Source organism: Toxorhynchites rutilus, chromosome 3 (genome assembly GCF_029784135.1).
Source record: "Toxorhynchites rutilus septentrionalis strain SRP chromosome 3, ASM2978413v1, whole genome shotgun sequence".
NCBI lineage: Eukaryota > Metazoa > Arthropoda > Insecta > Diptera > Culicidae > Toxorhynchites > Toxorhynchites rutilus.
In genome coordinates this window covers 971162-996566 of record NC_073746.1, presented here as the reverse complement: position 1 = coordinate 996566, position 25405 = coordinate 971162, and the positions used below count along the sequence as shown (strand labels likewise).

Sequence of the window (25405 nt, the reverse complement as noted above, 5' to 3'; positions counted from 1 at the left end):
TCGATTTCAAATTCAACCGTGATCTTTCATTAACTGCAGGTACTCTTTTTCGAAATCTCGCTAACCCGTTTATCGTTGAAACATATTTTATAAAAAATCAAGAATTGTACTTGAAAAACAAACTAATCGATTATTTTTGGTAAGTAAAATACTGTTTCAAGCCATAATACCGGTTTGTTCTATTTCATAGGTTTAGTGGGGGAAATTCTACTGAATAAATGATATGATTTCATCATCAAAATGTTCAGTCGTAGGGCAACAAGTCTCTGAAAGGTATGTTTTTATTCAGTCTGAGTGGACCAAGTACACATAGCCAGTCGTGAAACCCTCTTGATTGCCTTTAAAGAGGTTCTTTTTTGTCATAACGCCATTATACGACCTTGCTGAAGAAGAACTAAGAGCTGTAGTAAAACAATTGGGGAGAAAAATTGGAAGCTACTGAAACAACACAGCTTCAAACTTCGAGTTAAATTTACTAGAATCATAATTTTGATACGGTCTGACTGAACGCCGACAAATCTGACGCGTAAAAACATCCTGGGTATAAGACGGTCTGTGATACCGTACACGAGTATACGAATTATGATTTTGCGCGCTAAATGTTCAAATCAAAATACTTATAATTGTGGAAATTTCTTCAGATCGTGGTGCAATAGTTTTGAATTGCAATGTAATATATATTTCAAAACAAAAATAATACACCAGGCGAACGTATGTTCGCTAAAGCTCGGTCGAACCATGATAAAGGATCGTATCCTATGTGTCAAGCTAACCGGGAACACAGGTTTGCATGCGGTGATCGCTGCTTCCGTTGACGGGTCGGTGGTCGACCCGGATCGCGTCATTTTGGCGACTTGGCCCGCCTTGATTACTTATCCTCAATAAATGGGGACTTTGCGCCATTATTTTGACCTCAGAATAAATTTAGGAAAAACGAAAACGAAAAAATTAATTTATAATAGAAATTACGCTTTTTCTGTGAGGCATTCATGATGTGTTTTCCCGCGCCACAATATATCTAGCCTACTTGTGATATTACACTTTTTGTGTGCGGTTATTTCTGTTGCAGTTGTTTTCTGGAGAATTTTTCCCCGGTCACTGTTATTATAGTATCTCCAAGCACAATCAACTCGCCATTCAACAAACACAAAACTCCCTACATATAAAATCTAACGTAATTGAGTTCTGCATACAAGCAACCGCGAAATTTTAACAACAATCAATTAGCATGGTGCAAATTTGACAACTTTGTGAGTCATCTACAACGGCGGCTTATTTTACTTTTCATTAGTACGGCGAAACAAAAACAAACAAACAGCGCAACCGAATCAACCACTGACAGCCGACGACTTCTGTGCGTTGGCCAAAAGCAAACGGACAGACAGCTGCCAAAATAGAAAGTGGTGTTTGAGCAGTCTATATTGAACCAATTTGATGGTGTGTTTAAATTCTGGACAAGTGCTTCTTCTACTCTCATCTCGTCACCCATCAACTCGACTACCGTTAGTTACTTTTCAGCAATGACACATTTGTGTCAGTAGATGATAAACACCTCAGAATCCGAGTGGTCAAATGTCACGTGATATGGGTCTATATTTGGACGAAAGGAACGCCCAAACGGATGGAAATAATGTTTCCCAATCAATCAACTTTTAAAAGTCAAACCAGTTTGGCAGAAACTGTGGCGAAAAAAACACGATGTGATAATGTGTAAATAGAAGCTCGAAATCTGTTTTCGTCCGTCAAAAGTGTGTTATTTTAACAAGGGTATAATTTGTGCGAATGAAGAAATTGCGCGGGAAATTATTCATTTGGATGCAGAGGTGGTCTAGCTGGAGAATTTTTTGTTTTGTTAAGGAATTTAATTCGACTCATTGAATTGTCAAGATATACGCTCACGTTGTATTTTTAATATATGTTTTGTTGCCAACACTAATTCGAAACAGACGAGAACCAAACCCTTTCGGTTTGGCGATTCCAGCTTTCCCGCCAAACGAGCGGACCAAATGTAAAGCATAAAAATAAACACATGGCGCTTGCTCTGAGTGTTTAGACGAAAGCGAAAAAAACCATAAATATGAAAGTCATAAATCGAATGCTTGCAGCCTGAGGTTTTTTGGAACATAACAGTTCTTCGCTGATAAAAAGCATCGAGCGTATCTAAATGGATGTTTCTACTTCTCTCACAAAAAAGAGCAAACGCAATACAAGTTTTGTTTATTTGGCGATGATATTTGTTTTCGAAATCTAGAACACCGAAGCACAAACAAACAAACACGTAAGCAAACGTACACGATATGTTACTCATCAAGTGCATTTTCTGCCTGCTCAAACCAATACAGCTCGAGTCGAGTTCAAATGCCGGTTCACTGTGGAAGATATTCATTTGCTTCCAATGCATTCGTTTTCCTCGATGATCTTGAACTGAGGGTTAGGCGGTTTCATGTTTCAGAATGATGTTTCAAGAACATCGAAGGGTTTTGTTAGTTTCAAAAGTTTTTGCATGTTATTGTGAAACATTTAGTCAATTTTCAGATATTTTTCATCTGGGTTCTCATGTACGCACTAACAGACGATTGTGTAAACACAATAAGCAACATTATGATTATACGTACCCTTGAGGCGATAAACGGTTGTTTCGGTTCAGACTTCGCGTTTCGTCATTCACATCCTTCGATGTTCCGGAAGGGTTGATATTGGTATTGTAAGATCCACCACTTGCACTTCCACCGCCCGCATCATCATTCAGAACGTTCTCATTGGTCACGATTTGTTCGAGCATTTGAATTTTCAACATTTTCGCTGATTGCAATATTTTACTTCTTCTTTTCTTCGACTTTCTCTCTTCCTCTACTGACACTGATTTTTCACCGATTGATCTAATTTTCACTCTCCCTGTTTCCCTACTTTTCTTATTGCGTTTCAGACACCAGCCACAAAACAATTCGATTCACTTTTCAATAGTAGTTTCCTGTAGTTGCGTCTTCTCGAAAGACCAATAGCAACGCGTCTTAAATTTTCTACCAAACCAATTTTCTAGCTACTTGCTACCTACGATTCGAGCATCGTCGGCATAAAACAACAACAACAGAAACTGTGAATAAAATTTTAATTTCACTTTCTGCACCATAGGCCGAGGCGACGTGTTTTACTGGAGCCTGGCGACGATGGCTTTTTCTTCCTTCAATCGCGTTTCAACGCTAAGCAGCAGACGGGCTCTCGTGTTACGGTTCCGACATCGCGTTTTCAGCGGCGCTATCATCACCTTCTCCTTCATCGCGGGCTGAAGGGGGCTGCTCTACTGCAAAGGAATCCCAAAACGGTGCAAAAGACCGACACAGCAGATCACAGCTCTCCTATATTAGACCGCACCTGGAAGTATACCACAAGACGAGAGAGAGAGAGGGAGGTAATTTGAATCAGTTTCGTAGAAACAGACATACAAGCAAAAAGAAAAATAACAAACAAAAAAATCTTCAATTGCCTTCCACCGTCCCTCCTACGCTCTCAGAGCAGCACCGCACCACTTGTTGCTGGTTTAATTTTTTGGCGCGAACACGAACCTCACGTGTCGATTCGAAGATGATCGATACAGGGTTTTAACTTTCTCGCGCAAATCAAAATGAAGCAGCCACTAGAGTTCAATCTCCAAATCCACACACAAATCCATACATCACATTCCAGTAGACAGTGGCAATGGTACCCCAATGGTACAGCACAGCTGAAGTTCGCAGAAAACAAACGCGAGGGAAAGTGAAGACTAATCGTTCGGAGGAATAATAATTAACGTTGAGTTGAAAACGATACATTATTGCATTTTGTAAGCAACGCAGGCTCAAGCCGCGTGTGTCTAGGGTATTATATAGTTGTAAATTTTGAATGGAGCTCGTGAAATGGCTTTTAGTGCAAAAATAAACACCGGAGGAAACCATCCCAATAAATCAATCGGTGTTATTGAGACTGTTCGTATTATATAAAATGTTAAAGCCCAGTATTTATGTGCATATACTTACACACGTACGTGTGCTGGTTGGCATTACAAATCTCATTCAAAATCTATATGCTGTACGCAGTCGATCGAAGTGCTTCCATCGATTTTAATTCGGGTTGAAACTTTAGAAGATCCACACTTTAGGATCTGAGTAAAATCATCCAAATCAGAAAACTATGGAAAAGATTAATGTAACCATGTTGAAAGGTACACAACTGAACTGAAGCAAACGCGCATTCAAAAACACTCTTAAACGCATTGTATTTGAGTGAGCAGCCCGTAGACATGGATTGAGGCTAGGAGTCTGGTTAGCAACAACAGAAGGAGCAGTCACAAAACCTATACAAATCTGTAATATTAATAGAAATATAAATCAGTTTCCAACAATCTTTGCACGAGTATACTTTTTCCAAAAGCAAAGTCTTGATTTTGTCCAGCCAAACCAGAGTGCTTGAACCATGGCTTAGAAATACCTCTCTGAAATGATAATGTGCAGTATCACATTCTGTTCAAATGTATGTTTAAACTTATATTTCACTAGCTGACCCGGAAAACGTCGTCCCGCCCAAAGTGGATTTTATGTTATCAATACCTTCAAATATTCACATTTTCTTACTAAGCGAATGTTCGTTGGTCCGATCGCAGAACTCTTCATTGATTGATTTTCAAATTGACCCTTTACAATTTCCTCTTGCTATGAATTTCCTAGTACTTCTACCAAAACTCGTCGTTGTACTCGTAATATCAAATTACACCAGATCTCGACGTTTTATACATTTCTAAGTCATTTTGCATCAAAAAAAAAATCATCGATTTTTTTGTGCGGGTAAAACCACCCCATCACTTTGGAAGATTTTCATGGATTCAAATATCAAAACATAGAGCGCTTTGAGGCGCCCCTAAATCACGTCCGGTTTAGCTAAAGCTTGGCACAGGTTATTTGTTTGGGCCAATAAACAAAGTGTACATGGTAGAACTATTCTTGGAATAGTATCGATCGTTTCCGGGAACGTGTGTCTTCCAAAGAAGGAAGTAACTTTCGTTGTCTAAAACTAAACATGTTCCGGAATATTTTTTCTTCGACCAGCGGCATTGGGATTGCTGCGTCGAAATCTGTCTATCAGTGTATTCCGGGGCTTTTGTTTTCTTTCTGCACTTTATTATGTTTTTTTTCCAATGTTTTGCATATGTACTGGTGAGAACAGTAGAACTTTTATGCGGCATCCCGTTAGCTCAGTGTAGCGAGTAATTGTTTGGGATCTCAGGATATGGTAAACAGTCGAAGTCGCCAAATTTTTCGCCAATGGTGTACCGTATACTTTTTGCCGAGACTTCTGTGCAGCTCGTACACTCAAAGACAATTTTTAGCACATGTTATGGCATCCCGATTTATTAAATAAAATGAGCCGAAAAATAACAGAAAATGCTCTACTCTCCAATACGTGTATATCATTTGCTTAATATATATTAGAGTGCCAATGAAAATGGCCATCTCGAATTTTCAAAGCGAACTTGATTAAAAATGTTGATTCCCACGAAAAACTACCCTATGCAAAATATCAGCTCAATCGGACTCCATTTACTAGTGTCGCACAGCGGTCCAAGTTTGAGTTTTTACTGCTATCACGAAAAAGAAAATTTCGTCAAAAATCGACTTTTCAGACAAAAAAAAGTGCCGAAAAATCAATTTCTGGCAAAAAAAAATTCGAGATGACAGTAAATCTCGACGTTTCATGCAACTCTAAGACATTTGGCATCAAAAATCTTTTTTGAAAACCCCGATTTTCCTTGGGTGATTTTTCGATTTGCAAAAAACTAAAATTTTGAGATCTGCGACAATAGTAAATGAAGTCCGTATGAGCCAATATTTTACAGCGGGTATTTTATCGTGTAAATCAACATTTCCTAGGGAGTCCCGTTTGAAAAGTCGATATGACGATTTTCATTAGCATCCAAAACCATACGTTGTGCCTCGTATTCCGAGAAAACGACCCAGAGTGTCGATTTTTGACAATTTTTTTTTTTCGGGATGACACTAGATCTCGACGTTTCATGCAATTTCAAGACATTTGGCATCAACAATTTTTTTTCGAAAACCCCGATTTCAGTTTTAATCAAGTTCGCTTTGAAAATTCGAGATGGCCATTTTCATTGGCACTCTAATATATATTAAGCAAATGACACGTATTGGAGAGTAGAGCATTTTCTGTTATTTTTCGGCTCATTTTATTTAATAAATCGGGATGCCATGACACTAGATCTCGACGTTTCATACAATTTCAAGACATTTGGCATCAAAATTTTTTTTTTCGAAGACCCCGATTTCCTTTACTCCCCCCTTGGGTGATTTTTCGGTTTTCAAAAAACTCAAACTTGGACCGCTGTGCGACACTAGTAAATGAAGTCCGATTGAGCTGATATTTTGCATAGGGTAGTTTTTCGGGGGAATCAACATTTTTAATCAAGTTCGCTATGAAAATTCGAGGGTCACTTTTTTCCATACATTTATTGATACTCTAATATATTATATATGCTAGAGCCAATATAAGCGAGCGAAACAGGCTAAACATAGTTTGTCAAATACACGGCCCAAACAGAGAGAAATATCTATTCTCATTCATGCTTTTCTTTTTCTTCGTAGAAAACATTTTCCAACTTCATTTTATGATGAGGTTTAATATTATCACGCATTTATACAACATCACTCATAGCTATATTGATAAAGTGGTCGTACGAAACAGTTTTGCATTCTAGCCGGCCTTGGTTCGATTCCCATTGACGTCGTATGGACTTTTTTTTTGCACAATCCAAATAAAAAAGAAACAGATGTCTGCTCTCATACATACAAATCTTTTTCACGCTATTAAAACAGCTCATTATTTGTGCATTTGACGAAATGGCATTATTTCTGTCAAAGATGAAATGTTTTCTGCCAACGCTAGTTTGGGTGTAGATATTGCTCTCATTCAGACCTTTGGGTTCACAAGACAAAAAATATGCGATCATACGCCGCCGGTTTAAGTCATATAATATATCGTCGGATCGTTTTGATACAGTATTCCGTGTGTAGACTTTTGAGGCTGGCCATAGCATAGGGATCCTCCGCCGGCGGTTTGCGCAAAAGTGTGTTGAAAATAAGAAAATTCGCCAAACGATTCTCTCTTATGGGATACATAGTCGGATCGTTTCGATGAAGAGATATTCTCTCAGCAGTCTTCTTCTGGATGTCTTCTCAGGTGCCCACAGAAATTCTCCGCCATCGATTGTATGTGAAAAATAAAAAATTTCGTGATGCCACGAAGCACGAAATATATTGTCGGATCGTTCGCTTAGTATTGAAATTTTTGAAATTCATTTCACCGCGTTTACATAATCACATCACTTGTGAAATTTCGCCGGTTCAAGTTAATCACGGAGAGCAACTACGAAGTGTCAGTCTCAAGCACGAAACAAAAACATGTGATCTGTGTGATGTGACAGTAATCAGTTGTAACAAAATAGGCTTACCGAACTATTTCGACCTTTTACAACTCTGAAAAACTCCGTGGATTCGTTTTGTGCTGATATTGTGAGCATGGTCGTGGCTACGAATCTTCAGCGGATCACAATTAAGCGACGATTGAGTGCACTTCTTAGATCGACAATAATAAAAAAATCGAAAGGGGCAAGGAAATATAGCATGTTCAATAAAAAAGATATGAATACAACTAATCGCTTTTTGTCTGTTCGTGTCTATACCTTATATTGTATGTATGTCGCCAGATCGAATTTAGTATACTTCCTTTGGGCCTAGTCGAAACAACCCAATTCGACACAAGAAATGTGTTGGCTTGGCTAGACCATGTTATCATATTTCGAATCTTCCATTTCCCCAAATATATCCAAATATAATATAAATAAATCCAGAAATGGTCTGAATACGTACCAAATAATCATCTGGTGATTGATTAAAAGTTAGCTCAAATGAGGGGCGTCATTGCGAATAGTGGATTTTATGAAACTCTAAAACATGTAAATCGGTGAAAATATCCAAAGACAATTTCAACTACATGTTTCGAAACATTTGAACACCTGATTTGACACAGGTGCACTAAATTAGAACATTCAAAAAGTACACCCAAACTAGCGTTGCCAGAAAACATTTCATCTTCGACAGAAAAAATTGTTTTTCGTGTCCTGAACCATCAAATGAGCAAAAAAAATCATCTTATCTTCAAAATGTTTGTATATATGGGAGCAGACATCTCTTTTTCTTTTTTCATCTCTTTTGGGATTGTACCCAAAAAAAAAAGTCCAAACGATGTTAAAGGGGATCGAACCAAGGCCGGCTGGAATGCAAGGATGTTTTACACGACCACGCTATCCACATTAGGGTGGCAATGATTATATACAATTTGTTTATTGGCCCAAAAACCATTCATTTTTATTCGATTGGCAATCAAAATCAGTAAAGCTCAAGAATTGTTGAAAATGGGCACAATTTAGTTATTTCCATCATTACTCTAATAAAATAAAATGTCCACATGGGCAACAGGGCGAGGGATATGAAAATATCCACGCTTGTCCTCGGAGGGATACGGGGAAGGCTAATATCGCAAAAATGTTTATGCAGGTGATATTTCGCATGTTCAAATCAAGTCTGGAATAATATTTTTGTGTGCCACGTTCAATAACAAACGTGGTAGCCTTGTTGAAATATTCTGTGAATCTCAAACGATTTCGACAGCCAACTAAAAACCGTACACCGCACTCTTTATCGTATAGATGTGTTCATCTATGGTTCTATACAGCTGTTGACTGTATAGGCTGTATAGAAATCGACGACAAAAAAGCCCGTCTCCTTGTTCTCTTAAAGATATTCAATATGCTATATCCTGACTGCCAACCGGTACATACAGTTTTCCCGAAGACGTTTTGAAACCGTCTTGGTCTCCTGTCTGCGTCCCGTCCAAGTAACATAAACGATTCACTAAAAGTTGGAATGTTCTCAATGACTCAGTGACGGAAAGACTTTGGCTTCAATCCAAAACTATTGATAAAACTTGGATTTATCACAGCACTTCAAAGACACAAAAGATAATCGACAGTAGGATTGACGAAATTCGGTGATTTGAGATGAAAACATTTAGATTCCTTTCATAAAACAGCGAAAAACTCAACCCAATGAATATGAGGCCTATCAGCAATCATTGGGTATTGCCTTCATTTTAAGTACCTTCTATAGGAGGTTCGGATTTCTCTCTACGAGGTTTTCCCGACGCTGGAGATCAAGATCTTCTCAAGCTCTCTCCAGAGCCTTAGAAGTTCTGTTTGGTATAGTCTCGACACCGGCAATCAATCCAATTTCTCAATGAAGCTTAAATCCGGGCTTATATTGGGTACAAGATCATTGTCTTATCGATTACTACGTGTTTTTCGGGTCTGTTTTAATGAAAAAAAACCTCGTAAATTTCGGCAGTTAGTCAATCGACAGTAATAATTCTATCGGTTATATGTTTTTTACAAGAGTCTCATCTCCGGCTTATGAAAAACTTCGCAAACCATAAAATTTCCAGACCCATGTTCAGCAACTCTCTGGCGAATAGTTCGATCAGAAACTGGGGGCGTGAGATTTTCTGTGACCTTTGAAGAACTCGAAATAATTTTGTCCTTCCAGAAAAACTTTCTCAAAATTATATTTGTTATATTGCACTGCAAATTAATTAACATGGTGCAATACACTTCACATGCTGCAAAAAAGCTAAAACAGAGGACGAACAGTCGAAAGTAATGAATTTATTCTTCTGTCATAATAATATTGAGAATCAAGTGAAAAGTATTGACAACATTTCTACGAAGAAACGAGGGACATGGATCCCATCACGTCATATCGACCGGCAATAATTATTATATTGTCGTTTCACTCCACTCTATGTGCAGTAACCAATAGAAACGCAAACAAATTGAGGCTTAACATTGCATTCCGATGCAGCGGCTGCAGCAGCAGATGCTACTTTTCCAATGCAATCATTAATAATAATTTCATTTTCCTTTCCATCAACGCGGCGCTGCACTGCGCCAGATTTTCAACACACACCATTCGATGTTATCGCCGTCATAAATGGTGTCCCAAATCGGATTTAGATAATCTCCGTTAGATAAGCGCCGAGATTGCTCCGCCTGCCATTGTTGGGGATGTCATGCTACAACGACGCCTTCTTGCGAGGAAAATAGAAAACACATAAAATAATACACCGAGACAGAAGGCTGTTCGCGACTGACATTACCCAACATAATAATGCACATATGTTGTGGCGGCGGGGAGGGGGCCAAGGAGCGGAGACAATTAAGGCTCCGGCGGCGTTAAGTTGCAAAAATTCAATGAGCAAAGTGTGGGTGATGCAAAAGTATACGTTCGATTCCTCCCGGGGTGAAGCACAAATAATAAGCCCTTTGTGCTTTCCCAACAAGTAACTCGTTCTGCGATGCTAGACTGCACCAAATGGAAATTATGGAATATTTAAAAGCGCTCATTTTCTACACTAAATAGACGCTATAGAGACCTAGACGATGCACATTGCAACTGTAAATGAACAACCGATTGTTTTGTTGGGAGGTGTGTTTGCTCCACCAAAACGGCCAATTGGTCAGATGAGTGAGTTAGTTAGTGAGTTGAGTGCATTTTGTTCTAGTGAAATGAACAAATACGCATTTTTATTTGAATGTGCAGTGGTATTGTTTTCGTTTGGGTTCGCGTGAGAGAAATCGATGCACGTGGTATGTAGCTTTACATAAAATTACACAGTACGTTAAAATTCGTTGAACTTTGAAAAAAAAGCTCAAGCCCGATACATTTGACTTACGATATCCGTAGGTAAATGGAAGTGCAATTGAAAGGTACCAACACCCATTGGTTATGATGGGTAATATTACGGATATATTCAACAAAAACTCAATGCAGTAATTACAATTTTAAATATAACGGTATGCTTCTCAAATTGCCACATCTAAACTATGTAGAGCTACTTTAATTCAAATTGACTGGCAGAAGTAAAAAATTTACCTCGCCCATATCTCTGAAAATTAACAGTACGGTTTTTGTTAATTTCTTATGCAATGAAGAAATAAATTCGAAAATCGTATAATCATACTAACCCAAGGCTGTGCAGCAATTTAACCAATGATTACCTCCGAATAATCATCTACAAACCGCTTTCGATTCAGCCAAGGCTACCGAAATTCGAATCGGTCCATCAGTCGAACTTTTCAACTTCCTGCGCTAATTATAACATTGCCACATGAAACTTATTGATTTGCAATCACGAATATTGCGGAGATTGAAATCAATCATATCAGTACTTACCACAAAAAATCGATAAATTAGATGAAAAAAGTAAAACCGCTCACCGTTTTCATTATTTGACTATCTAAAAAACAAACGCATGGAATAATACTACGTCATCCGCAATTCCTCAGCTCAAATTAACCGAAAAACAATTGTAAACAAAGTTTCACTCATCCGGCCACAACGGCAATAGCGCTGATCACCTGAAGCACACTAACAAGCAGCAACAAACGCGTCTTGTACCGGCGAAATAAACTACCAATAAGAACTCATTTCGCCTGTTATTTCTTGCACCTTGCCGTTTCGAGGCAATTTCGATTTCGAAAAACCGATATGTGAAATTAAACCAAACCATACCAAACCGAACACAGCGATGGATCGTGTCCACGAGCAGCGGTGGATGACAGAATGGCTGCGATGACGACGATGATTTCGGTGATGATGGAGTATGGTCATGGAGTATTGTTGTGATGGCTACGGGTGGCTATTGAATTGAATCATTGGGCACCACAATACTATATTATTACCTCGACAAACGAAAGCACACATTGTCAATCCATGCAGGTCACCACCATCAGCAGCAACAGCTATTGGCAGTGCTTCCTAGTTTGGAAAAAAAAACAAGGTCATATCGATACCGTGGTGGACTAGATATTGGAAACTGGGTGATATTCGATGTTGTTTGGTTTATGGAACGGACCAAGTGAACAAAATTCGTTTTCTTTCAACCATTTGAAATATGCATTTTTAGACCCCTCGCAGACTGCAGACTTTGAATTGGCCGACAGTTTGGTCGGCTTCTTAATCAGTACGGAGAGGTATGCATGGGCGCACATTGCACCGATTCAGTTGGGTTAGTTTTTGCACTAGCAGGCCAACTTCACCAAACTATCGGCCGATAATAAGTCTGCAGTTTGTGGAGGCTCTTAGTGAACATTATCCGTTAATCTGATCGAGCAATCTTCGAAACATGTTTCCACTCTATCACCAAAGATACCTGTATGTTTTTTTGATTTTTGTATGTTTTTCTCAAACACCGATTACGTTTACGAGGGGGAATTAATACCGCAACGAATTTTCAATGTAACGTATCATTTGTAACAGTTCTTATCATTTTTAGTTTTAGTTAAGATTCTGTTGCCAAATTTTGATACAATCTCGTTCGGTTAAGGTATCGCGTCGATTATGGAAATATGTCTGGTGGAACATGCTTCAGTTTTTTGACGTAGGACTACGTCTTTCATTCCTATACCGGGGTGTAAAATCAAAGTTTCGAAAACGAAAGCGTTACGCCGGAGACCGAGATTTTGAGCGTTAATAGCTCCTAAACAACTGAACGAAATGGTATAATAAACACTTCATTCGAAAGATAAAATGTCTACGCGTTCCATACTTGTTACTTTTTGATCCAAAAATTTGTTTCAATAGTCTTAAAATTGCTTTCAAAACAGGCTATTGAAATCACCAATCGGTATACAAGCGAGCGCCGCTCGGAAATCCACTCAGTTCTAATTGAACAGCGATTGGAGCATGTTGTCGCTGTTGTGGTGAAGCTCTTCGTTTATCATGAAAGCGCGAATGAACGGTGTCACCAAGAGCCTGTGCACTTTAGGCCTGAAGGAAATCCATCAGGAGGAGAGTGATGCCACAAACGGTTCCCCGGGAAGACATCGCTACACACACACATACACGCGCATCGAGAAAGTTCCGGAAAGATCTAATCATTTCTGGAAATTTCGTGAGAACATCGACAAGACAACATCGTTGCCTAACGTGCTGGAGGAGGTGGACGGCGAAGGATCGACACATGCACGCGCGGAATTCTTTCCGTTTGGATGCCATTCAGCATCGAGAAAGTTCCGGAAAGTTCCGGATCATTGCTGGAAAATAATCTGCCAGTTCCTCTGGGAATTTAAAAATACATTCATGTGAAAGAGTTTATTTTCATGTTTTCTATCCATGTAACACTGTGACCAAATATGTTAAGTGCTATTAACAGGTGGTTATCGAATTAGTATTAACCACTGGTGGGCTTCCAGTATCGAGGAAAATGTGGAAATATCTAATCGTTACTGAAAATAATCTGCCAGTTCCTCTGGGAATTTAAAAATACATTCATGTGAAAGAGTTTATTTGAATGTTTTCTATCCATGTAACACTGTGACCAAATACATTTGGTTTTGTGGTTTTTCAATCAATCGCAATTAACAGGATAGCTTCAGAAGATTATTCTTTCCCATCAGTAGGATATTTCCGTATCCAATATTGTATGCGCCCGCAATCGATTATTGCTCAGTCGCCGAAAGTTCCGAGCTCAGAGAGTTCATTCCCCTCTAGTTTGCCTTCCAAATTGCCTTCGTAAACCACACCTTCTCTCGATTCAATCACACACAAAAAGCATACTCAAGCGATATTCTGGTGGTGAGACACATTCATTTTTCGTGAGGACATCGACGTGCTGGAGGAGGTGGACGGCAAAGGATCGACACATACACGCGCGGAATTCTTTCCGTTTGGATGCCATTCAGCATCGAGAAAGTTCCGGAAAGATCTAATCATTGCTGGGAAATAATCAGCCAGTTCCTCTGGGAATTTAAAAATACATTCATGTGAAAGAGTTTATTTGAATGTTTTCTATTCATGTAACACTGTGACCAAATATTTTTCAATCAAGTACTATTAACAGGTGGTTATCGAGTTAGTATTAACCACTGGTGGGCTTCCAGTATCGAGGAAAATGTGGAAATATCTAATCGTTGCTGGAAAATAATCTGCCAGTTCCCCTTGGAATTGAAAATTACATTCAAGCGAAAGAGTTTATTTTAATGTTTTCTATCCATAAAATATCCATATAATACATTTTGGTTTGTGATTTGTCAATCAAGTACAGTTAGCAGGTTAGCTTCTGAAGATTATTCTTCAGAACAATGTTTTTCGTATCCTATATTGGATGCATAAAACCTTGTGCCTCCAACGTAACGCTCTCGTTTTCGAAGTCCCCCAAATATTCATTTATTCATTCATTCAGAATGGATTTAGATTCAACTTCAAACAAATGATCTCTAAATCAACGATAGTCCTACGTCACCCTTGCGGTTATACCATAGATATAACCCACTTCCTGTTTTTTTCATCACACGCATACATCTTTATTGTTTTCATGCGTTGCCAAAAAAAGATTGACGTGGTTTTAAAAATGTGGAATAATAGTGCTGTTGGAACAAAGTATAATCGCCTCATTCACGATTCATCAGCTAGCAACCGGACGGCAACGGCTGCGAGGTTCCCAAATGGACTTTCTCAAGACTAACAAGTTGAGGTTTAGCGTAAATTTCCCAAAAGATTTTCGAGGCGAATGAACTACAAAAGTCTCTATGACCTCCTCTATACAAACAAACAATCTAGCAATAGACGACCTAAGTTTCTATTTTGCTATCTTGTTGAACCGATGTACATTTTGTTTCTGCTCATTTTCAATGCACAGAACAAGTATAGCTTGCACTGACACGCAGAAGCAAAGTGGAAATTATTATTGCGAAAAATACTCAATAGCAGACATTTTTCTCAACGCGGAAGCGCTTTAGAGGGAGAGTTGTGAATGAATTTTTTCGTCTCGATTTTCCAAAAACACACCACACAAAAAAAACCATGAAGAGTATTTTTGTAGAATTAAATCACATGTAAGCTTTTTTGATTTCGACGAATTTCATGCCAACTTGACTTTGGAGATGACAGTTGTGCTCTCAGATTGCCGTGAATCTTTGTGGGTATAGAAATATTGGCCATTTAAGCAACTTTGCATACTTGAAATCTAAAAAAATCTAGACGACTTTAGGAGTAGGGCCTTAGTTTATATTTCTATTTTTTTTATAAAAAAAAATAATTAAAAAAAACTATAAGACCTACAAAAGATTGTTCGAAGAATAAAATATAGGAAATTGTTCGAATTTTCATATAATTTCATAAAAATATCAAACCTAATTTTTAAAAATACACTTGAAAAATATATTTCAAAAATTAGAATTCATTTTTCGTAAAAGAGTTTTTTTTAAATCAGAGTAATATTTAAAAAAAATATTGTTGGATCTTATCATTTTTGAGTGGAAGTTTTTTGTAAAATTTGAGATTTTATAACATTTAAAAAAAAATCCAACTCATAAACATAGGACTTAAAAAAAAGAACAATGAATGAAATGTAGAATATTGTTTAAATTTGCGCTTAAAAATATCAAACCGAATTTAAAAAAAGTTACACTGAAAAAAAATAAAATTGAAATTCATTTTTCTCAAAAACGGTCCTATTTTTTCTCGTCTCTGTTTTCCTAAAAAAAACCATACAAAAAAAAAACATGAAGAGTATTTTTGTGAAATTGAATCACACGTAAGCATTTTTGATTTCGACGAATTTCATGCCAACTCGACTTTGGAGATTGTGCTCTCAGATTGCCGTGAATCTTTGTGGGTATAAAAATATTGGTCATTTAAGCAAGTTTGCATATTTGAAATCTAAAAAAAAACGACTAGACGACTTTATGAGGAGGCCTTAGTTTATTTTTCTCATTTTTTTATAAAAAAATAATTTAAAAAACTATAGAACCTACAAAAGTTTGTTCGAAGAATAAAATCTATATATATATAAAAATGGAGTGATGTCTGTCTGTCTGTCTGATTCTTATAGACTCGGAAACTACTGAACCGATCGACATGAAAATTGGTATGTAGGGGTTTTTGGGGCCGGGGAAGGTTTTCGTGATATTTTGGGACCCCTCCCCCCTCTCTAAGGGGGGGCTGCCATACAAATGAAACACAAATTTCTGCATTACTCGGAAATTAACCAAGCAAACGAAACCAAAGTTGGCATGTGAAAGTTTTAGGGTGCAATAAATGTTTCTATGATGGTTAGACAGTCCTTCCCCCACTCAAAGGGGGGGCTGCCATACAAATGAAACACAAATTTCTGCATTACTCGAGAATTAATCAAGCAAATGAAACCAAATTTGGCATGTGGAGGTTTTAGGATGCAATAAATGTTTCTATGGTGATAAGATACTCCTTCCCCCTCTCTTAGAGGGGGCTGCCATACAAATGAAACACAATTTTTTGCATTACTCGGAAATTAATCAATCAAACGAAACCAAAGTTGGCATGTGAAAGTTTTAGGGTGCAATAAATGTTTCTATGATGGTTAGACAGTCCTTCCCCCACTCAAAGGGGGGCTGCCATACAAATGAAACACAAATTTCTGCATTACTCGAGAATTAATCAAGCAAATGAAACCAAAGTTGGCATGTGGAGGTTTTAGGATGCAATAAATGTTTCTATGGTGTTAAGATACTCCTTCCCCCTCTCTTAGAGGGGGCTGCCGTACAAATGAAAAACAATTTTTTGCATTACTCGAGAATTAATCAAGCAAATTAAACCAAATTAGGCATATGGAAACTTTAGGGTGCAATGAATGTTTCTATGGTGGTTAGATACCTCTCCCCCCTCTCTTAGGGGTGGCTGCCATACAAATAAAACACAAATTTCTGCATTACTCGAGAATTAATCAAGTAAATGGGCGGGACGAAGTTTGCCGGGTTAGCTAGGTTTTTATAAAAAAAACTATGAGAGTGAAAAAAAAGATCAATGAATGAAATGTATTGTTTAAACTTGCGCTTAAAAATATATTTATATTTTAAAAAGTTACATTAAAAAAAATAAAAATAAAAACTCATTTTTCTCAAAAACTGTTTCTTGGTAAATTCTGAAAAAAATATGAATAGTCCGTACAATAACCAACAAGTGATGCGTACATCGGAAGGACAGGAAAATAGCTTTCTCACAATAATTTCTTTTGAAAAACTACTACCGTTTTACTCGTAACATTATTTTGTGTACTTTCTCGTTATTAGAATATTTTGCAAACTTTTTTTACATTAAGAAACATGTCAATAACATCGCTGGAATTCACACGCACAAAAAAGTTACAAATAAAACATTAGAAGTAATTTTTCAACGAGAATAATATCAGTCCTTCAAAAATATCCGTGGAACTGGTGAATTTTCAGAATTTATAAAAAAAAATTGATGTATTTGACAAATGTACATATTTTATAGTTATCTTAAACTTAGCCGAATACACTATATCGCTATCTTGACTTATAGCAAAATTAGGATTAGTTGTAATATTTTCAATCAGAACATGAAAAAGTTGTTAGAAATTCTTCAAAGTGCTGATCTTTCGATGTATGGATGACTTGTTAGTTATTGTTAGTCCTTACAGAATAAAAAATACGTTTTTGAGGAAAACGAATTTTTATTTAAAAAATATTTTTTTTCAGTGTATTTTTTTAATTTAATTGATATACACTCGACAAAAAAATTAGAGGAACAGAGCGCGAAGTCGGAAATTTTAAGTGATTTTTGACATGCTGTAACTTCGTGAAAAATCAACGCATATCGATGGGATGCGCATCATTATTAAGCTACAACTTTCAGGTATTAGAATATTTTACGTACATATTTTTATCTTGGTGTGTGAAGGTTAGGGTGCCCATGAATGCATGGGAAAAAAATCGATTCTAAAGTTTCAAAAAGTTACCATATACAAACTGTTTGCCACCTCGAAAAAACACCGTATGCAAAATATCAGCTCAATCGGACTTAAGGGAGAGTGGCGCAAAGCGGTCAAAGTTTGAGTTTTTTTGAAAGTCGAAAGGAAATCGGGGTTTTAGAAAAAAATAAATTTGATGTCAAATGTCAAAAAATTGCATGAAACGTCGAGATCTAGTGTCATCTCGAATTTTTTTTTTTGTCAAGAGTTTCAATTCCGGACTACGAGACAAAAATATGGTTTTGGGTGCCAATAAAAATAGTTATCTCGATTTTTCATTCGGAACTTGCTGCGAAATGTTGATTTGCACGATAATATACCCTATGCAAAACATTAGCTCATTTGAACTTCATCTATTAGTGTTGCAGACGTTTTTTTAACAAAAAATCACCGGAAATTGGGGTCCTCAAAATTTTTTTTTGGAGCCACATGTCTTAAAATTGCATGATAAGTCGAGATTTACAGTTATCTCAAAAAAAAAATGTCATCATTCGCGCAAGCGTTTATTCATCGGTCCTTGGCAGTGCCATCGAATGACTGTACTAAATAGTTTCATTTGTAAGTTTCTGTAATGTTTGTTGCCACCGGCAATGATTTCGTAGTCCTATATTAACAATACGGTCATGTCTTCGACATAAACTATTTTTATTTTTTAAGCACTAGCTTCAGTGGATCAATTTAAAGGTTTCGTATATACTGATTGCAATATTTAATATCCATATTCAGAGTAGCACATGGTCATGATTACCGAGGTCACATTCCATCAAACATTTTAGCTGTTTCTTCAATTGTTGCAAATATTTCTACTTTCGTTAGGAACACACTAACTTGACGTGTTTATGGAAGTGATATAGCCATATCATTCTCGGAAACACACAAATGCAAACCGTGCCAGCTTTTGTGACTATACCCAGATTTACGTCAGATGACAGAAAATCGACCCTAATGGTGACAAGCAGCCACCCTCGTTAACAGCTACCAGTACATTTTGAACGAAAAGGAAATTGGGATGGAACTGTTGATGGGTTTCTTCTCGTTCCTACTGAGTTCCCATCCTCTACACTCAATACCAATTTGCGATCTGCTCCATCAAACGGAGTCATCTGTCATTATGTGTAATGGCTTTCTCTGCTAAGGATTCGAAACTTTATAAGAAAATTAAAGATTGTGGACATGTTAAAGTTGAGCTATTGCTCTAGAGATTGAAGTTGTTCTCAGAGAGCTTGGATTGCTCTTTAATATCGGGACAAAACACTACATAATATACTGAAAGTTTAAAAATGTAAACCTTGAACTAGAAACTGCCAGTCGTTGGCAGACAATGCAACAATTTTAATTTGAGGGGTTATAAATAAACATCCATAATTTTGATAAGCGTTTGTTTTCGTCAAACCTCCATAAAACGCGTCAACTGCGGTAAACAGCCGAAAATGTTTCCGCACGACGCGCTTCACCCAGCAAATACAAATATAAATAATAACGATAATAATGTCAGCCTAGCAGACGTCGTCGGCACTCGCTTTCGACTAATAATAATTTTCCAAAACTGGAGGCCGTTTGAGACGTGAAGTTATTCGCACGTCGTTGGGACTGGGCCTGAAGCCCCGAACCATTCTTCTGCAAAAGCTGCGCACATCAATACGGCCAGCGGTTAACGGGTGACGACCAAGGAATGCAAAATAACAAAGCAATGTAACGAGTATAATGACAATAACTGCAATGTCTAGGAACGTCCGTCGTTGAAAAATCGACAATGCAAACAATGCTGAGAGCTAGAGAACCAATAGAGATGGCTTTGAATGATCGGACGGTGAGGTGGGTGTGGTCTTGGGTTGAGAATTTCCTCTCTTGCATCGCTACTAGCCGATAGCCACTGGCCTGGTCCTCGTTGAACCTCAACTAATTTCAAAACCAACATAAACCACACACTACCGTAACAAGAACACCGTGCCAATTTATGCGGTTGTCCTCCAACGCCCCAACCGTGGGGACACAGTGATATTTCTGTCTGTCCCCTCGCGACAGCTAGACGAATAACAGTTCCAAACAATTGAAAAATAAATCAAATATAATTTGCATCGGTACGCTTTTCGCTGGTGTTCAGTATCCAGGCCCTGCTGACAGGTTGTGGTTGGATGTTTGAACCCCAAGGTTGCACATTCATCATACCCCACTGATAGCTGCTGCTACTGATGTAATTCAGAGCGAGTGTTTGCAGAAAATATGCGTGCGATGGCCACGTTCACACCGCCATCAAATCGTCACGTCGACACATACCGCAAACATGGAGGATGCTTCCGAAGCGACAAAATTTTCAAGGTCGATTCCATTAGAGTTGTTCCTTTTCACAAAACTTGTTACTCGATGCAGCGTGGGGCTTTGTTTGTACAATTTACGCAATTGGATCCCTCAGGGAATCACTTTCAGTGGAAAGTTGTGACAAATCGGAAAAGCAATTACTGGAGAGCGGGGGGATGTATTTACACGCGCCGATGTGTTCCGAGCGTTCCGCGGGGGAAATCAGTTCCCGGAGTCATTCCGGCATGAAAAAAACACTTAAGTGTTTATCGGTTGTCACGCTTCTAGCAAAGATTAGATTACGCATCCCCGGAAGAAGCCATCGAATAACAGAATCATCGAACAAAAGGGAAAGGAGAAATCATAAAAATGCATGTTTACAAACAATTTAATGCGCATGCCATTACCCAGCTTCTTCAGCATCATCCCAAGATGAGAGATAGAAATGCATAGCTAAAAAGCAAAACGTTTTACACTACATGAATATTCAAATTGAAGTAGAAGCTTTGCGTCTCGCCTTGAGTCACCATGTCGCAAAGTTGTTGTGCGTCGCCATGCTCTGATATTTAGAGGGGAGACGACAGATTGATGCGATAAACTGATAGATATAAATTCATAACTATGTTGTCGAATGGCCTGGCTCGGAATGGCATTCACGAGAACTGCATGCTATTTCCTGCACATCTTCGTCAGTCCGACGACAACTTGCGTTGATATCTACGGATTTAATCTTGTAATGTTATAGAAAGCGAAGGAAGCAAAGAATATTAAGCAGTCGAAGATGTGCACGGAAATGGGTGATGAAATTTACAATATTCCGACAGAGTGTTGGCCCAATGTTTGTATGGGAGTGTGTATGTGTGTGTGGTGAAAGGTATTTTTAGCCTGTTCTTGGAAAAAGGACCTTTCCTATTCGCACGTCCGTTTATTTGGATAAAAGTTAATATTCGTTTGTTTGTTCGAATAGACATTCTGGGAAGTAAAAATTCCGATCAGTTCTCGTCTACATGAAGGGAATCTTCTGCAGAACTGTTGTATTAATAATATTTAGTTATGTTGTTCCAAAAAAACCTCTCTTCGATATTAATTATAGTTACATTTATGTGCTAAGATAACGTCCAGGAAAATTTTTCTCCAAGTTATGTATACAACACTTCCATGGAAAAGGTTTTCTCGTTTTTTTTGTTCAATTCTAGCAATGCTTATTTATATTCCCATTCGTCAAATTTTAGATACGATTTTTTGCGTAAAGGTGAACAATTTTTAACTTGGAATACGTTTCTTTGAACCGGGTCATCAATTACCAGCAAATGAAGAGTATCTAAGTGTACTTTCATTTTAAATGTCTTCTTTTGGACGAAACCTTTGAAACATTTAGTTTTTGAGGGTTTTCTAGGTCTCGAATCCGAAAAGACATTTCGTTTTTGGAGAGTTAATACTTTTTTAACTGATATTGATGTATTTCCAGAAAGCCTTGTTTATAACGTAGCACTTAACAGGAAAGTATATGGTGTACCATGAAAATCTAAACACTGAACAACTGACAACTGAACAACTAACGAAAAAATATAAGATTTCGAAAGCTTATGACTAGATAATATTTTTTCATAGATCGGAGAGATATTTGAGCTCCCGTAGCCGAGTAGTTACATAAGTTAAAGGAGCCAAATTCCTATATGTATTGTTACATATATTTACAGTCAAAGCTCTCTCTATACGACAATCTTCATAGCGACAAATCTCTCTATAACGACATGTCTAAAGGTCTCTTCAAAATCGCATAGAAATTATGTTCTTTATTGCGACATTTCTCTATAACGACCCTTACCTATAACGACACATTATCGCTTCTGTTTACTAAAACATAACATTCTCTATTGCGACAATTTTCAAATTCACTCCACTCATAGTATCAATGTCAGGGCCTATGAACGTAAATAGCCTATGTTGTGTATTATAAGGTTTAATCAACTTTGAACATCTGTTCATGCCCAATTGATTTAAATTTTCGGATACTTACAAAAACAGAAATTTAAACTGTAAAAGATAGGGAAAGCTTATTGAAACAAATTAATCGAAGAATTGTTGTACAAGAATCCCGTCCTAGAATGAAATTGCATCAAATATGCAATAAATTTAAAAATGAATGTATTGTTTGCGCAATTGTTATATGGATAAGGCTATTGATACCAAATTCAAGCAATGAAGTATCGTTCACTTCGGAAGCATTCACTGCTCAAAATGGGTTGAAATACACGAAAATCTTCAACGTTAAAAATAAATTGGACATAGTTCAATGGTTCGAAAAGGGTGCTAAAAAGACAACATTGTCTAATGAATTCAATGTGCCGCACAATGCGAATTCATTCATTATCAAAAATATGGACTAGAGTCGTGAAAAGGGCAAGAATGTTGGCTTCAATGATGTTCAATTGGTATATTTTGCTCGGCGATGAGATAAATAAAATCAATCATTTATTGAATCAGAGCCTGACGGAGCATTCAACAATGGAACTATAAGCTCACCCAGCAAGCATATGCTTTTCAGATTATCTATGCTGGTTTATTAACAAAAAAATCAATTAACAATTTATTACTTTTTTCTATCTAGAAAAATCGTTGTATCGAACGAATGAGCTGAATTTTATATTCATTGTTTAATGTTTTTTGTTTCAAGATGGTTAGTCATCAATTGCTTTTGTTTCTAATATAATTTGATTGTTGTGCGTGAGCTTGGGCGTTTCTCTCCTTATAGCGACATTTAAGCCCTCTATAGCGACAATTCTCTATACCGACGGTCCCTTGCGATGTCGCTATAGAGAGCTTGCACTGTATAAACATTTTTCATTAATTCCAATGTTAATGAAGTAGAGAACCGATTACTCGCGGTTTGCTCGAGTTTAGAAGGGTGACATATTTTTTTCAGGAAAAGGAAGAGATATAAGGATATCTTATATCTAATATGTACAGTCAACTCTCCCTAACTCGATATCCAAAGGGACCATCGAGTTAGGGAGGTACAGGGAGATACAGAACATTTTTTCCTAATTTTTTTTATGTCTCAAATTGTCATATATTAGGGTAAGTGTCCCAATTATGGTATGAATTTGAATTTTTGATTCATTCCCTTAAAGTGAAAATATAAAAAAAATATTTTTTCCAGAATCTTTCAGGAGGTGATAGACGATTATATTTCACGAAAAAAATCCTTTTACGCATATGTTAGAATTTCAACGATGACAGACTTATAGAACTTTTTCTTTGTTTCGGATTCTGTTGGCTCAAACTGACTCTACATTGAAAGGTATGCTACGTAATCCGATTTTGTTGCTTTCATTTGAAAGATGAGAAAATTTAGTACAGGATATAGTAGTGGAACATCTAAATTAGTGGATTAAACATTTTTTAAGTGGAAAATTTAAAAGTTTTTTTTTATTTGTAATTATTAATTTTATCCTAAAAATTAATACTAAACTTGATTGTTTCTATCAATTAAATTAAAGCTCTCTAACCTCACTACAATTTGTTCATTGACGCCCAACTTCTATCTCTCTTAATTTCGCTGCAATATCGATATAAACAATTCCTGATGAAGATTCAATCGAAATCTTCAAAAATCGCGATTTTTAACCCACTGTACTTATAAAAGCCACTTAAATTTCACCTTAATGCTGAAAGGTTATTTTTTTTTCTTGAAATTATTCATATTTGAATTATAAAAAAAAAACTTTTTTTTTCAAACTGTATACAATCGAGTCCTAAATTTTACATAATCGAATCATATATAATCGAGTTTGTATATAATCGAGTCCGACTTGCACGAGGCACTAGGTTAACAAAGAAAATATTGATTAAGTATGTTACTCAAACTGAATTGTAACGATCACGCAGGAACTGTTCAATCACAAAGAAATGTTCGAATAATTTCACAGGAACATTTTCAGTTGATTTCAATATTCCGGACATATTCTTCAGGTTTGATTTAACGTTCGAATTGACATCTCAATAGAACTACTATCTTCAGCGTTTTTCTCAGGTTTTTCAACACTTTCTAGTATATCGGTATCTGGCATCAGATCACAGCAAATCACGTTTTGGCCCTTTTTGCGCTAAGTATTAAAAGACATTGAGCAATCGAACGGTATTGTACCGTCGACATCGCTCACGACACATTAATTATGCCAGCGGAATATCACTCCCGTCCATGTTGGATGTGCTTTAAAGTTAGGATTTCCCAGTTTCTGGACAAATTCTCAAGCCGAAGAATAGAAGAGGGGTAAATTATTTTGTCTAGCTTGACAAGACAAAAATTCATTGATCGCTCCAGCTCTTCGATTCTGACCAACCTTATATGCTTTTGGTCTAGATACAATTTTCCATTCCGATTCCATTTTTACTTTAGTTTGAGTAGTGTTGATACCGCACTTTGTGCAATACTGAAATTATTTCCAGCTTCAGGCCCCTTCCGTCCATATTTTTCAACCTGCTCGATGATGCTCAAACCTTGCGCAATGGTTAGCGTTTTGATTGTTCGCTTGAAAGGTTTCTCGTGGTTTTCCATACTTGAAAGGAAATTGTTTGATGACACGAACACTCCGTCTTCACTTTCAAGGGAAATTGAAATCTGAGGTAATAACGCACAAAAACATGTACGCGAAAATCAATCGAGTTAGGGAGGGGAAAATCCATGGAAAAATGACTCAAAACACATCGAGTAAGAGAGGCATCGAGTTAGGGAGGTATCGTGTTATAGAGAGAAGAATGCTTGTAAAATCGAAGGTGCCATGAAATCTATCGAGTTAGGGAAAATATCGAGATACAGAACATCGAGTTAGGGAGAGTTGACTGAATTTACATTTCACCTTATTGTATTGTTAGTAAGAAGGGATTTGATTTCTCGCGAAGGAAAAGGAAAAGGAGAATATAAGGATATAAGGACAATCACATTCGAAGATCGATAGCTTTAAGGAAAACATATATTTGAGACATGTAATCAAGGTCTAACCGAGCCAACACATCTCTCACCGGCACATTGGGCTGCCTTCCTCCGGCCCAAAGAGATTTCTCTAAATTCGATCTGGCGACAAGATACAACTCGCACGACCAAACAACGTGTTCGATGTCGTGGCAACCTTGGCCACAAGCACAGATAATGCTATCGGCAAGATTAAAACGAAAAAGTAGCGCGTCTAGCGAA

The 25405-nt window shown here is 37.3% G+C and overlaps 1 protein-coding gene across 3 annotated transcripts in view; it reads right to left on the bottom strand.

Annotated features, from left to right (window-relative positions):
• LOC129772840 (rap1 GTPase-activating protein 1) overlaps window positions 1-25405 on the bottom strand; it is a 280874-nt gene that overhangs the window by 240705 nt on the left and 14764 nt on the right. For all 3 annotated transcript variants that reach the window (XM_055776342.1, XM_055776344.1, XM_055776343.1), the window contains exon 2: window positions 2616-3372. In XM_055776342.1, the coding sequence (XP_055632317.1) occupies window positions 2616-2797 (182 nt within the window). In that variant the 5' untranslated portion in view covers window positions 2798-3372. The remainder of the gene's footprint in view (window positions 1-2615; window positions 3373-25405) is intronic.